The following is a 14894-nucleotide window of genomic DNA, read 5'->3' as shown; positions in this document are numbered from 1 at the left end:
TCTAATGTAATCACTGAAATGGGTATAGTTTGTCTACTATATTGTAGTTTTTTATTTGTCTCACCTGTTCTTTTTCCTCTTTATCTTTTATAGTGCTTTATTTTCAATTAATTGAATATATTTTATGACTCAATTTTATCTTCACTGTTGGCTGGTTAGATATTCACTTTCTAATTTTTTGTAGTTGCTCTAGTATTTACAACATAAAATTTTAACTAATCACTGTCTATTTTCAAACCCTATCAAAACACTTCACATTAAACATAAGATCCTCAGCTGGGCGTGATGGCTCACGCCTGTAATCCTAGCACTCTGGGAGGCCAAGGTGGGCGGATTGCTCAAGGTCAGGAGTTCAAAAACAGCCTGAGCAAGAGCAAGACCCCGTCTCTACTATAAATAGAAAGAAATTAATTGGCCAACTAATATATATAGAAAAAAAATTAGCCGGGCATGGTGGCACATGCCTGTAGTCCCAGCTACTCAGGAGGCTGAGGCAGCAGGATTGCTTGAGCCCAGGAGTTTGAGGTTGCTATGAGCTAGGCTGACGCCATGGCACTCACTCTAGTCTGGGCAACAAAGCAAGACTCTGTCTCAAAAAAACCCCAAAAAACCATAAGATCCTTATGACAGTATATTTCTATTTACCACCTCCAACTTCTATACTATTCTTGTTATAAAGTTTGTTTTTGCATTTGTTGTAGCCCCATAATACATGTTTTTGTTTTAAACACCAACTATCTTTTAAAGAGATTATAAGTGAGAAAAACTATGTTTTATATTCCTTATATTTTATAAAAACTCCTTTTCTGGTTAACAACATCATTTGCTAGAAGGGAGACTAAATTTTGCTAGTGCATTTTCTACTCTATCTTAGTGAGATCTAAATGTCTAAATTTCTAAGCTATTCTTACAAACCAGCAATGGCCCATTAGTTTGGCATAGTTCTGTCCCAGTGGCTTGCTTCAGATCTCCATCAATTAACAATTCACAAAAGAGATCTGAGGATAGATATTTCCATAGGCTAGAATCCAGGTTTGCTCAGGTGATCAATCAATAAATAAAACAATTGATTAACAATATTCATTTGTCCAGCTTCTATTTGTTCATTCACTCATCAAACATAGATTAATCATTAACTATGTGCCTACTCTGAGCTGAGCTGTGAATACAAAGGAAAAAGGTACTATTCCTTTCCTAAAGCATCTCCAAAAATAGTAGGTTTTATCTAGGAAGTAGGAAGACAGTGAAATCAGCTTTTAAAATGCATTAATCAGTGTTTTCTTCCTCAGTGCCCACTGTCACTTCTCCCATAATTCTTTGTGCCCTGAGTTTTATAATTTGGTTATAATATAACATTATACAATAATGCAGCTTCCAGGATGTGCCATCACATATGTTTTACTCCTCTTCCTCTTTTGTTCCTTAGGACATCCCTGTGAAGTATTACTATCCTCGATTTTACAGAGGAGGAAATGGAGGATCAGAGAGTGATCTGCCCAAAGTCACAGCTATTAAATGAGTGATTTGACACTGGATTTAATCTAGGTCTGGCTGAGTCTGGAGCCCCTGTTTGTCTGAAACAAGCAGAAAAGGTTGATAGAAGATTTCTGCTTCTTTGTCTGTGAACCTCCCCACCCCCATCAGAGGGGTCTGGGCACATGGCAGGTGGTCAATAAAGACTATTAAAAGAACAAGAGGAAAGGAAATAATCAACAGAGTGAAAAGGTGACCTCCTATTCAGTAGAATGGGAGAAAATATTTGCAAATTGCATACCTTATAAAAGGTTACTATCCAGAAAATATAAAGAACTGCTACAACTCAACAGCTAAAAAACAAATAACCTGATTAAAAATGGACAAAGGAATTGAACAGACATTTAGATAGCAAAACCACAAGAGAATTTTGGCCTAGGTCCAGTTGCTAGTGGCACAGAATAACCACTTGTTGAGACAACAAGGATTCCCAACAGGAAAGGAAATTCTAATACAAAAGATGTCTCATTCAATGACAACTTGTTGGGAGCCGGGCGCGGTGGCTCACGCCTGTAATCCTAGCTCTCTGGGAGGCTGAGGCGGGCGGATTGCTCAAGGTCAGGAGTTCAAAACCAGCCTGAGCAAGACCCCGTCTCTACTATAAAATAGAAAGAAATTAATTGGCCAACTGATTTATATATGTAAAAAATTAGCCGGGCATGGTGGCACATGCCTGTAGTCCCAGCTACTCGGGAGGCTGAGGCAGTAGGATTGCTTGAGCCCAGGAGTTTGAGGTTGCTGTGAGCTAGGCTGATGCCACGGCACTCACTCTAGCCTGGGCAACAAAGTGAGACTCTGTCTCAAAAAAAAAAAAAAAAAAAAAAAGACAACTTGTTGGTAGAATGGGAAAAGCAACATCAAATCCATCTCCTGGACTGAGGGAAATTATGGGTCTTTTAAGGAGGGGAAATTAACCAGAGGCCATATGCATTGAGATAGGTCGTCTTGGATTCAGGAAGTCTGTGCAGGGGCCTTCAGAATCTCAACACCTTTGTCTTGCAGAAATTTCATCATTTATGGAAATAACTCAAAAAGTCTTCCAGCCTTTTGTATTTTCTTAAAAAAAAAAATAAAATAAAAAAAAAAAGTCAAGTAGTTAGTTAAAATTTACAAGGTTCTGATCATCAGGCCCTACTGGCTTGAAAAACTAAATATGAAGGGGAGAGGATTATTTTAAAAAAATAGGTTTCATTGAAATTTGTTTATAGAGCTGGTTACATTTTCTCCAAAGAAGATATATAACTGGCCAACAAGTACATGAAAAGATGTTCAACATCACTAATCATTAGAAAACTGCAAATGAAAACTACAAGATGTCAGCTCATACCTATTGGGATGTCCACTGTCAACCAAACAACAAAAAAGAAAATAATATATATTGAAAAAGATGTGGAGAAACTGGAACCCTTGTTCACTGTTGTTGGGAATATAAAACAGATCAGCTGCTATGGAAGACAGTATGGAGGTTCCTCAAAAAGTTAAAAAGTAGAATTACCATATTATCCAGTAATCTCACTTCTGGATATATATCCCAAAGAACTGAAAAGCGGAGTCTTGAAGAGATATTTGCACATCCATGTGTAAGGCTGGTGGAGGGCTCCCTCCCTTCCCTAGATCAAAAAAGAAAAGGCTCATGAGACCATACCTGCCAAGGACAAAACTGCCAGGCCCGCTGAGAGGAACCACACCCAGAAGTCCACCCTGATCAGAACGTTTTGGCTCCTGGATTTCACAAATGCCTCCAGCCCCTCCTAAAATCCCTGGCTCTTCTCGCCAAAAGTCCCTAGCCAGGCCCAATGGGTATAAAAGGCCTCAGCCCCTTCAAGCTGCGGTGATTTCTGGGGTCCCTCTCTCTTGGGGCCCCAGAACCTCATCCAGGTGTGTATAATAAAGCCACATGGTTTGGCGCCCATTATTTCTCTCTCTGTATCTGTTTCTTTTTGCCACTGCCAAAAAACCTTACACCATGTTCACTACAGGAATAGCCAAGGGTAGAAACAATCTGAATGTCTATTAAGAGATGAATGGAAAGAAAATGTAGTATAGACATACAACGGAATATTATTCAGCCTTAAAAAAGAAAGGAAGCCTGTTACATGCTACACCATGGATAAACCTTGAGGACACTATTTTAAGTGAAATAAACCATCACAAAAGACAAGTACTCTACGATTCCACTTATATGAAGTATCTGAATTCATCAAACTCATAAGACACAGAAAGTAGAATGGTGGTTACCAGAGACTGGGGGAGGAGGAATTGGGGAGTTGAATGGTTATAGAGTTTTGAGTTTTGCAAGATGAAAATGTTCTAGAGATCTGTTGCACAACAATGTGAACATAATTAACACTACTGAATTTCATAATTAAAAATGATTAAGATGGTAAATTTTGTTACGCTTTTTCCCACAACTTAAGAAATAAATTTAATAAAAAAGAATAAAGAGGAGCTGCCTATGCTATGCTCTTTATGTTTTAATTTGTTCAGCTAAATCGAGCCTCACAAGCCCTTTTGGCCAATGACAGTGCCTCAGGGGTCTGAACTTCTCTTTACCCAGGTAGAACGACCGGAAGCTCCAGGGCAGCCTGTTTGCTGAGCGGGCGGTCACCCTGCCCGCCCTGCCTCTCGCCCCGCCCACCACCGAGTTTCCTCCAATCACGGCCCTTGCCCCGCCCCCTTGCCCAATCCTGTTTCCTGCATCCGGTCCTGGCTGTGCAGGCTCCGGAGATTTGGGGGAGGCATGGAGGTCCACGGCGAATCCCAGGCTAGCCCGAGCTGTTCCGCGTCCGCCCGGGTCTGCTCGGGGGTCTTAGTGTCCAAGGAGCTGCTGACGGCGGGGACCGACGTCCGCGGAGGTGACGGACCGGTGCGGCGGAGTGGGCCGCGCACGTGCGGCGGGGGACGCGCGGCTCCGAGCCCAGGCCCCACGCTCTCCAGAGGATCCCTGGGGACGGCTGCAGGGCTCCCGCGGGCCCCGCCGCTGCCGGGAGTGAGGGCTGCGGGGCTAACACCCGGCCGCGGGCCTGGGACGGCTTCTCCAGTGGGTGGTTCTTACATTCCGCAAGGTGGTCGGCCCCGGTTCTGTCAAGCGCCGCAGCGAGGCACAGCTCCTGCCCTTCAGCCTGGGACGCTCCTGAGCTCTCGAAGGGAATGGAGGGCCTTAGGGCCGACTGTCTGGGTGGGAGCAGATGAATGTCATGCCTAAAACCCCCCTCTTCCTTCGCAAGCACACAGACCACCCTCTAGTGCCTCTCTTGTGGAGGGCAGACATGCATCCAGGAGATTCACCGAGCATCTCAGACCTTGTAATATAGAAGTAAAAGGCATAGGTTCAAATGCCAGCTCCACGAGTATTTAACTGTGGGACTTAAGAGTTATTTACATTCTCTAAGCATCAGTTTTCCCATTTGGAAAACGGAGCTAGGAGTACCTATAATATTTTTGTGAGATGGAGAGGGATGCGTAAAAGAATTTGTTCTCAGTAAATATTAGCATGAAGAAAAGGTTCTGTGAGGACCCAGAGCTTCCTAAGGAATTATAATAATGATAGGCAAAGCTCACGTAAGTGATTAGTATGCCTCAGAAATTAACAGATTTAATCCTCACAATCCTTTGCAAAAGGTTCTGTTATCTCTGTTTTACGGACAAAGAAGCTGAGGCATAGTGTATTATACAGATAAGTGACTTTCTGGAGATTATGTGGCTGGAAAGTAGCAAAACTGGGGTTTGAATCCAAGCATTCTGGCCGCAGAGTCTGCTCTGAACACTGATCCAGTAGCCCTCAAGTGTTAAGCGTCCAACGGATGTTTGTTGAGCTCTGCTTTGAGGATGAACAGGCCTTTTTTTTTTTTTTTTACCAGGGATTATCCAGGGTATTCAACGCCTTGAGTTTTGAAAGTACTGCTCTGGGAGCTCTGTTGAGTTGGAGAGTTGGGTTGATTTGAGGAGTAGTGAGTGATGAGAATGAGAAGATAGAGTAGGGCTACAGTCCCCAACCCTCGGTCCCCAACCCTGGGGCTGCTGACTGGTGGCCTGTTAGGGACCAGGCCACAGAGTTCCATCGCCTATAATAGCAAAGACTGCCTCTATTGCTAAGACAGAGTAAAAATGTATTAATACTATGACATACTTATGTGTCATGAAGAACAATATCTAATGATGAGGTAGCTAATACAATTCCTGATAAACCTCTAGCTGTGAATAAAAAGATGAACCCTGGGGCTCATAGTATAGTGGGCGATCATTTAGTGTTGTCTCCATGTAGTGTTGTTAACCAGCTAAAAACTGGAACGCCTATGGGAATGGCAATAATTAGAGTAGCTGATGTGAAATATGCTGGGGTATCTATGTCTGTACCTACCGTGACCTAAAATGTTGTAATGCAACTTTGAGTGCCTCTTTTTCAAAAAACATCTTGGAGAGTGTGAACAGTCAAGACTTAAGGCTTGAGAGGTTTGCTGATGGGACCCTAATTTTTTTATGCTGTAGTAAATTAAGTATATATGTGTTTTCAGGTATATGGGACAGGTTGCTCATCAACTCCCAGCCTAATTCCAGAAAAACCTCTGCTCTTCAAACAGTTCGGATAGAGAGGAGTCCCTGTAAGTGTTTGTCTCCCTTTCTTGGTCTCTAATGCTAAATTTTGCCTAATTAAGCTGTTATTTAGTGGGACAATCTCTGCCTTTATGGTCAGGTTTCAAAAGACAGAGAGTCTAGTACAGCAAGTCTGACTTGTGATTTACATTGTAAATTCAGTCCACAAGGATAGAATGAATATATTTTTCAAGGTAGGTATTATAGTTTCCATGTCTAGAAGTTCAATTTGAGATTTTTTAAATCTTTCATTTTTTTAAAAAAATGGCCTGGACAGTAGTTAATGCATCTTTGATTTCTTTCCTGATTATGTTTGTGCTTTGCTTTGCTTTGTTGAACATATGGAGTATATTTATAATGGCTGTTTTAATATTCTTATTGCTGATTCTATCATCTATGTCATTTATGGATCTACTTCTGTTGTTTTTCATTATAGATTATATTTTCCTGTTTATTTGCATGTTTGGTAATTTTTTGTTGGATGCTGGACATTTTGAATTTTATGTTGGATGCTGGATTTTGTTTTATTTAATTTAAAAGAACTATAACTGGCCTAACTTTCGGATGTGGATATACTCTTCTAGAGTACCACAGATATCTGGCTTCTGAGAATCATGGTTTAGGCCACACATGTTGGTACTTGTTTTGCTCCACTTGATTTGTTAATTAAAAACAAAATCAGAACAATATTCTCTATCTATGGCAATAGATTTAAATCTCCAGACATGGAAATACCTTTATTGTTATCAGTAATTTCACTGTGTATCTGAAGGGGGATGACAGCTAACATTTACTCACTATTTAGTGTGCATCAGACTTTGTGTGGGGCTTTGTATGTGGGCATGCTTTTATGGAGTCCTTCCAGGAGACTTATTTTACAGATCGTTACTTTACCTATACCACCATTTTTTTCTTCTTCTTCCATACTCTGGACATTTTAGTTATGTGTTATATATATAGCCATTGCAATGACTTAACAAGTTTTGAGAGCCCATTATGTACATAGTTATGTGCCAGGCCTCTTTTGAGTGATAAAGAAAAAGAAAATCCCTTGTTTGTGGAGTCCCCTGTACTTAGCACAATGACTGGCAATTATTATCTCTCTTTTTGAGTAAACTGAGGTTTTTAGTGGTAAATTAAATGTATTCATTAGGACTCTTGGTTGCAAATGACTCAAATCAGTTCAAATTTCCTTAAGCAAAAAAAAAAAAAAAAAATTATGTCAGCTCATTTTATTGGGGGGGAAAACCCCAGGGGCAATGACTTCAGGTACATCTGGGCCCAGGTGTTCAGTGTCATCAGAGATCTGCTCTGTATCTCTTAGCTCTGCTTTCCTGGGTGTTGGCCTAACCAAGAACAGGCTTTTCCCCCAGGGGTTGCATGTTGGTTGGTTTATCAGCAGCTTCAGGCATATATTCAGCAGCTCAGTCAGTCATTCACTCAGATTTCTCTCTCAACAGTTCATGCTAAAGTACCTGAGTGATCTGTTACTAGCCCAACTACAGCAGTGCATCACTGTGTATACCACTGAAGCGAATTACAGTGGCTAAGTTTGTGGAATACATAGGCATGTACAGAGTGAGGGATAGGAGTGACAAAGAGTGATGTGAGCTTAAAAGGAAAGTCAGGGTTATGTTATCAGAAGAAAAGGAACAGTTATTGGGCAGGCAAAAACAACCACTACTTAATTAATTTGCCCAAGTTAATGAAGTCTTACCGTAAAGCCTGATATCCTGGTGCACTTAACTATTAAGTCGTAATGACTCCTTAATTCAGTTATAATTAATATTTGCTGAATGTCAGCCTTCTAGGAGTTATAGTTCGGGGGATATATGAGAAACACAAACATTTGAAAAATTGTGTAGCCCTGCTTTGTTCAGAATAGTCCTACTTTGTTCAGAAGAGTTCAGAAGAGAATGGAGGTTCTTAAAATGGAGGGGACTTGAAAGATTTATTATGGTTATGACTATTCAGTTCAGAAGTGTTTTACAAGAAATCCTGAATTTTAGCATTTACTAGCATAAATATTTATATACTGTATTTTCTCTCCATAGTATTGGACAAAATACAGACTTTTCTCCCACAGATGGCACAGGCAAATGAAAAGCTAAGAAAAGAAATGGCAGCTGCACCACCTGGTCATTTCAATATTGAAAATATTGATGGGACTCTTGGAAAAGTTATACAAATGGTAACTATGTTTTATTTTCATTTCATACTGTAAAATTACCAACCAGTGTGCCTTGTCACCTAAAAAGAAGAGAGCGCTCTCTTACATTTTATTTTCAAGTGTTAATTTTCCTTGTGTTAGCTAATGTTTCTAATATTGCACAGGAACAATGACTATTTTATGATTCGGGCCTCAAAAGTCAGTAAGTTTCCCTAGGTGAAGCTTAGGGATTTAGTCACATGGAGCTACAGGGAGGGATTTTTCAAGTCAAATATTACATTTGTTATCTTAAAGCATCAATTTACTAAATGTCCTAACTGGATTTTTTTACCCATTTAAGCCCCCAAATAGGTAATTATTATCTGATTCATTGAGTGTGCAAAAATAAATAAATGATGTGTTTAAGAGAATGATTGTTTACAATAAGCTATGTGTGAATATTTTTTCTCAGTTTATACTCATATCTTGTTTCTACACTGGAATTCCCTTAATAACACTTGTGTTTGGACAGATCTGACACCACTGTTAGTGACAATATCTAATTGATCAGCAGATCTGGTCAGTTCTACCTCAGAATATTATCCCAAATCCATCCCCTTTTTACAACATCCACCACTCCCTTGGACCTTCCTTGGTCCAAGTATCATTAATTATGGTCTCTCCTTAAGACTATTACTGTAATTTCCTAACAGGTCTCCTTGCTTCCACTGGTTTCTGCCTGGCGTCTATTCATCATACAATGTGTATGGTGCACAGTTTAGGAACTAGGGGGCTTCCCATCACATTTTCAATAAATTGTAAGTCCTTTAAAGGGCCTATATTATCTTGTCTTTAGCTCTATATCTGACCATATCTCCTATACCGTCCCCCTCATTTACTGCTCTCCAGTTCTAGGTCTTTCCCTTGCAGTTTTGTCACACAGAGTGCTTTCCCCCAGATTTCTGTATCGCGACTCCCTCTCTCTTTTGAGTTGTCACTTCATCCAGAGCCTTCCCTCATGGCCTTTTATGATCTTTTCTTGCTTTATTTTTTTATTTTCACTACCCTTCATCATGCTCTGTATTTGTTTATTGTCTTTCTTCCTCCTCTAGAACAGGGTCAGTGAACATTTTCTGTAAGAGGCCGCCAGATAGTAAATACATTAGGTTCAGTGGGCCACACAGTCTCTGTTGTGACTGGTCAGCTCTGCTCTTGTAGTGTGAACGCAGCCATCAACAATACATAAATGAATAAGCAAGGCTTATAAACTTTATTTATGGATACTGAAATTTAAATTTCTTTTTTTTTTTTTTTTTTTGAGACAGTGTCTCGCTTTGTTGCCCAAGCTAGAATGAGTGCCGTGGTGCCAGCCTAGCTCACAGCAACCTCAATCTCCTGGGCTCAAGCAATCCTCCTGCCTCAGCCTCCTGAGTAGCTGGGACTACAGGCATGCGCCACCATGCCCGGCTAATTTTTTGTATATATATTTTTAGTTGGTCAATTAATTTCTTTCTATTTTTGGTAGAGATGGGGTCTCACTCAGGCTGGTTTCGAACTCTTGACCTTGAGCAATCCGCCCGCCTCAGCCACCCAGAGTGCTAGGATTACAGGCGTGAGCCACCACGCCCGGCCTGAAATTTGAATTTCATATAATTTTCATGTTTTATAAAATGATATTATTTGGTGTATTCCCCCCTAACCACTTAAAAATCATTCTTAGTTTATGAGCCGAATAAAAGGCAGCAGGCAGGATTTGGCCTACAGATTGTAATTTATTGGTCCCTAATCCAAAATGTAAATTTTACTAAGGCAAGGGTTTTGTTTTTAATTTTTTGTGGTTGAGTCTCTAGTGTGGTGCCTGACTCATGTTAATATTTATTGAATGAGGCTGGGCGTGGTGGCTCACACCTGTAATCCTAGCACTCTGGGAGGCCAAGGCGGGTGGATTGTTCGAGGTCAGGAGTTCGAAACCAGCCTGAGCAAGAGCAAGACCCCATCTCTACTATAAATAGAAAGAAATTAATTGGCCAACTAATATATATAGAAAAAATCAGCTGGGCATAGTGGGGCATGCCTGTAGTCCCAGCTACTCGGGAGGCTGAGGCAGGAGGATTGCTTGAGCCCAGGAGTTTGAGGTTGCTGTGAGCTAGGCTGACGCCACGGCACTCATTCTAGCCTGGGCAACAAAGTGAGACTCTGTCTCAAAAAATATATATATATTTATTGAATGAATGTTGTTAAATGTGTTCAGGATATATAGGATTAGGCTGTAGGAGATTTTTTAGACTTGTAGTAAATGCAAATCATCATTATGGTAGACCCTGGGAACTAAAAGCATAAAAGTGCATGTTGTATTAAAAACATTTCTTGTCCTTTACACTTCAATATTTGTGCTAAATATTGGTTGTTCCCAATGTTGTTTCATTACAACTTTTTAGAGAACTGTCCTAAAATAAGTTTCCTGCCTGATACTTTTTACAGGATGTGGCCTTGTTTGAGATGAATCAGTCGGATTCAAAAGAAGAGGACAGATCGGAAGAGAGTTCACAAGACAGTTCAGAGAACAGTTCAGAATCTGAGGATGAAGAAGACAGCATCTCTCGTGAAGTCACCGTAGATAACATTAAATTTCCTAATTCTGAAGGTGGAAAAGGCAAGATTGAAGTTTTGGACAGTCCAGCAAGTAAAAAAAAAAAATAGTGAAATAAATTATCTGAAAAGAAACAGGTAACATTTGCCTGCAAATTCTGTGAAAAAGAGTATGGTTCACTGGCCGTTTTGTATTTCAGGTACCTATGGTGCTTTTGTGTGTTAATAGAAAAACTTTAGACAATTTTAACAGGTTATTTGAGCAAAGAATGATTCATGAGTCGGGCAGAACTTTAAACTGGAAGGTGTTCAGAAACCTCTGCTTTGCAGTGTGACCAGTGTGCTTTTTATAGGCTAACTGTGGAAGTAAAATACAGAAATAACTTGACTGATTACAGCTGGGCATTTGTTTTATTTGAGCATGGTCTGATCACTTGGCTACCTGTGATTGGCTGAAGCTCAGTGGTTTGCGTTTGGCTAAAACTCAGCTATTTGTTACAAAAATACACTCCTAAGTTAGGTTTTGGTGTGTTTATCTACTAAGGTAGGTTGTGGTTAGTAACGGCCTCCTGCTTATTTAATTTAACAGTTCCCCTCTTTTGGTCAGCTTCTCAAGCTTGAGAGATTGACCCAAACCCTGGGCATTGATGCCACTCTCTGTCACCATTATAATTTGGTCTCCATATGGAATTCAGTAGTCATGACATCAGTGGAACCATTTAATGCACAACAGATGGCTTCATAAAAGCTTTTGAGACTCTTCAAAGAATACAGCACACCTGGGAGACTATTATGATGACTGTCAGGAGGACAATACTGAGAAACTGAAGTATACTTCTTGATAGTAGCCACCATGAACCAAACTGATCAAAATCAAACAAGTCAAAATTCAGAAAATATAGACAGTTAAACAGTATTTGGGTCCAGTTGGTTATAGGATTTGTTTGGAAAGTGATGGCAATTAAGGACCATGGTTTGTTGTAGAATGGTCTCATTTAAAGTGATATCCATTTTTTGTCATTAGCCTGGTAACAAAAGTCACAGGAACCTGGAGATCCGCTAGAAGAAACATAAAGATTAGAAAACATTGGGAAAGCCAAGCTTGCCATCCACCATTTAGGATGCCTGTTTAGGATATCCACCATTTAGGATAACTGTTAGCTACTCCTACAAACCATATGTTCCTTTCCCTTGAGAAATTTCATTCATGTATATGATGGCAGTGTTTGAGAAATAGCAGTATCAGTTACCTTTTTTATTAAGTTTTCTCTAGTAGCAAATTCAGGGGAAAAATAGATTTAACATTCAGTTTGTTTAGTACCATAAGCCCCCAACATGGGCAAAGAAGAGATCTAAGGCTTCATGGTGTCCCATCAAGTGCTTTTGTTAAATACTTTTGGAGGGTAGCTTCTTCCCCTGGGAGGTCTGGTTGGCCATAAAGTCTAAGATTTTCTGCAACTATGGGTTAGTTTTAAATTCCATACAACCAGCACCACACTACCACTAAGAGTGAGTCCCCAGGAGCCCCAGGGAAATCTTTTCCCAATGGGAACCAGCTTATTTTTATTCATTCCAAAATTGGTGCTAATTTCAGTTGTGACCAATTTATACTTTGATGATGGGAGGTATCTGGGAGGACTTTCAGGGTAAGCTATTTGATAGGCAAGAGTGAGCCACAACAAATAGCAAGATCCTAACTAGTGGGGAGGTAGATTGGAGTAAGCACAATCTCTGTAGACCCAATACAGGCCCTTGGGGGTTGGCAAAGAGGGACATCTATTGGTGTTTGAGCATGGGTCAGTTTAATTCATCTACCTAGAGGTCTGCATAGCTTCTGAACAAGGTCCAATAGGAAACTTACTTTTTTGTGGTCCTTTTATAGCATGTTGTAAGGGTATATAACCACATTTAGCAGAAAGGGATCTTACTAAATTTAGTCCAATGACATTATACAAACAGTCACTAGTGCCCATATATGTAGTCCTCAGAACTTGAGTATGTCATGCCTAGAAGCATAATAAACCAAAGTTGGATAGTTTTCTATATTTGGTAGTGTTTAGGTTATTAATTAGAAAGGTTCAGATGTTGCTTTCAGTGAATGTAGGTGAGCAAATATAGCAGTGATGTTTAGAACATCAAGGATGGCTTTCTCTTCCTTTGGGGTTTGAAGGTAATTCTCATTGTGAACTTGGAGAGTCATTGGCATTAGTGGATTTGTCTCTGGATTTTTAGGCATTATCCCACAAACTGAAACAGTTGTTCTGTTGTTTTGCTGGAGGATGAGCCTTAGCTAATGCTATCCATGAATTATTGTCCCATGGATTTTCTTATAAGGGAAGGATTAGGACAGTAGGAAATAGGGAAAAAAGAAAAGGGGACAAAGTTTTCATGATGACAGAAGAAGAGAAGTCTTGATCCATTGTTTTGGGAAAGTTGTCCACATCTAGGATATCTGCTTCGGGAATAGAAATGTCCCTGTTTAGCTTTACTTTGAAGTGTCCAATGGGTATACAATTCCAAGAGTCTAGAGGGGCCCTCTTGAGTTGTGAGATGTGGGCCCAAGGCTCAAGGCCCTGAAGTTTTGCTACAGTATGGATGGTAAGAAGAACTTGGTATTGTCCCTTCCAGTATGGTTTAAGGGCAGTCTTTCTCTGATATTTTCAGAAGACTCAACCTCTCTCACAAACCTTGTGAAAGGTTTGGTTGTTCTCAGTTGGTTGATCATAAAAGGCTCCTTTTACCTGGTGAAAATACATTTTGGCATAATGCATTAAAACCCTATAGTATTTAGTCATGTCAGACTTCATAAGATCAGGAGATACATGAGGTTCTTTTGTTAGAGGCATAGGTTTTTCAGTGACTATTTCATAAGAAATTAATTGTGGATAATAGTGGTGGATCTGATTGCCATCAAGGCCAATAGCAATACCTTTGGACAAGGCAATCCAATCAATTCAGTTAACTTCACTAATTTCCATTTTAAAATATCCTTTGTTCTTTGACCTTTCCAGAAGATTGAGAATGATAGGGATGATGGTAATACTATTGTGTTTAATTAACTATTTTATAATTTGTCCAGTGAAATAGGTTCCTGTATTGCTGGAGATTTCTTCAGGGAAGCCCCATAAAGGAAACACATTTTCCAGTTACTTCATAGGATTGGCCTATATGAGAAGGCTTCTATCCAACTAGAGAACGTACAAACTGTTAAAAGAATATATTGATACCCCATTAAGGATGGCAGTTAAATGAACTCTGTCTGTAAATATTCAAGTGGATCTGCAGGTGGTAGAAATGTACATCTAAAGTTTGATTGTCTTTCTGGGATTATGGGTTTGACAAACCCAACATTGATTATAAACCATTTTAGCAATTTTAGAATGGTGATGCCACCAATATATTTTTTTAATTTCTGCCCATAGGAAACAACAGTTCTGGTTCAGGAAAGTCCAAAATTCTTAAGATTATGTTCCTTTGAAAGATAATTTTATGTGACTTTTCACTTAGAAAATATCACCCTAGCAGATTTACTGGGGCAGTATCACCAATGTCATTTGGATGGGTTCAGTTTACGGTAACCTTTTGAACTTGATTTGAAACCCCACCACAGAAATGTTTTTACTCTTAGGGATTTATTGGCTTATTAGGGTGGGGTTAATGGTAAATGAAGTGGCTCTAGTATCCATCAGAATTGTATAAGATTTTCCATTTAATTTAATTTTTTTTTTTTTTTTTTTTGAGACAGAGTCTCGCTTTGTTGCACAGGCTAGAGTGAGTGCCGTGGCGTCAGCCTAGCTCACAGCAACCTCAAACTCCTGGGCTCGAGCGATCCTTCTGCCTCAGCCTCCCGGGTAGCTGGGACTACAGGCATGCGCCACCATGCCCGGCTAATTTTTTTTATATATATATTAGTTGGCCAATTAATTTCTTTCTATTTATAGTAGAGACGAGGTCACGCTCTTGCTCAGGCTGGTTTTGAACTCCTGACCTTGAGCAATCCGCCCGCCTCGGCCTCCCAAGAGCTAGGATT

The 14894-nt window shown here is 40.0% G+C and overlaps 1 protein-coding gene across 1 annotated transcript; it reads left to right on the top strand.

Moving 5' to 3' along the window:
- The first annotated feature begins 4210 nt into the window (after nt 1-4210).
- On the top strand, nt 4211-10999 carry NOPCHAP1 (NOP protein chaperone 1). Its single transcript, XM_012772744.3, has 4 exons — nt 4211-4388; nt 6048-6134; nt 8181-8317; nt 10757-10999. The coding sequence occupies exons 1-4, from the start codon at nt 4274-4276 to the stop codon at nt 10973-10975; spliced, it is 558 nt and encodes a 185-aa protein (XP_012628198.2). The 5' UTR covers nt 4211-4273; the 3' UTR covers nt 10976-10999.
- The last annotated feature ends 3895 nt before the right edge of the window (nt 11000-14894 follow it).

This window comes from Microcebus murinus, chromosome 10 (assembly GCF_040939455.1).
Source record: "Microcebus murinus isolate Inina chromosome 10, M.murinus_Inina_mat1.0, whole genome shotgun sequence".
NCBI classification, from domain to species: domain Eukaryota; kingdom Metazoa; phylum Chordata; class Mammalia; order Primates; family Cheirogaleidae; genus Microcebus; species Microcebus murinus.
This window is presented reverse-complemented; position numbering and strand designations above follow the sequence as displayed.

Excerpts from the sequence above, each read along its gene's own strand:
- NOPCHAP1 (XM_012772744.3), top strand. The coding sequence starts at position 4,274 with ATGGAGGTCCACGGCGAATCCCAGGCTAGCCCGAGCTGTTCCGCGTCC. Across the intron at positions 4,389-6,047 it reads GGGGACCGACGTCCGCGGAG|GTATATGGGACAGGTTGCTC; the intron begins GTGACGGACCGG and ends ATGTGTTTTCAG. Across the intron at positions 6,135-8,180 it reads TCGGATAGAGAGGAGTCCCT|TATTGGACAAAATACAGACT; the intron begins GTAAGTGTTTGT and ends TTCTCTCCATAG.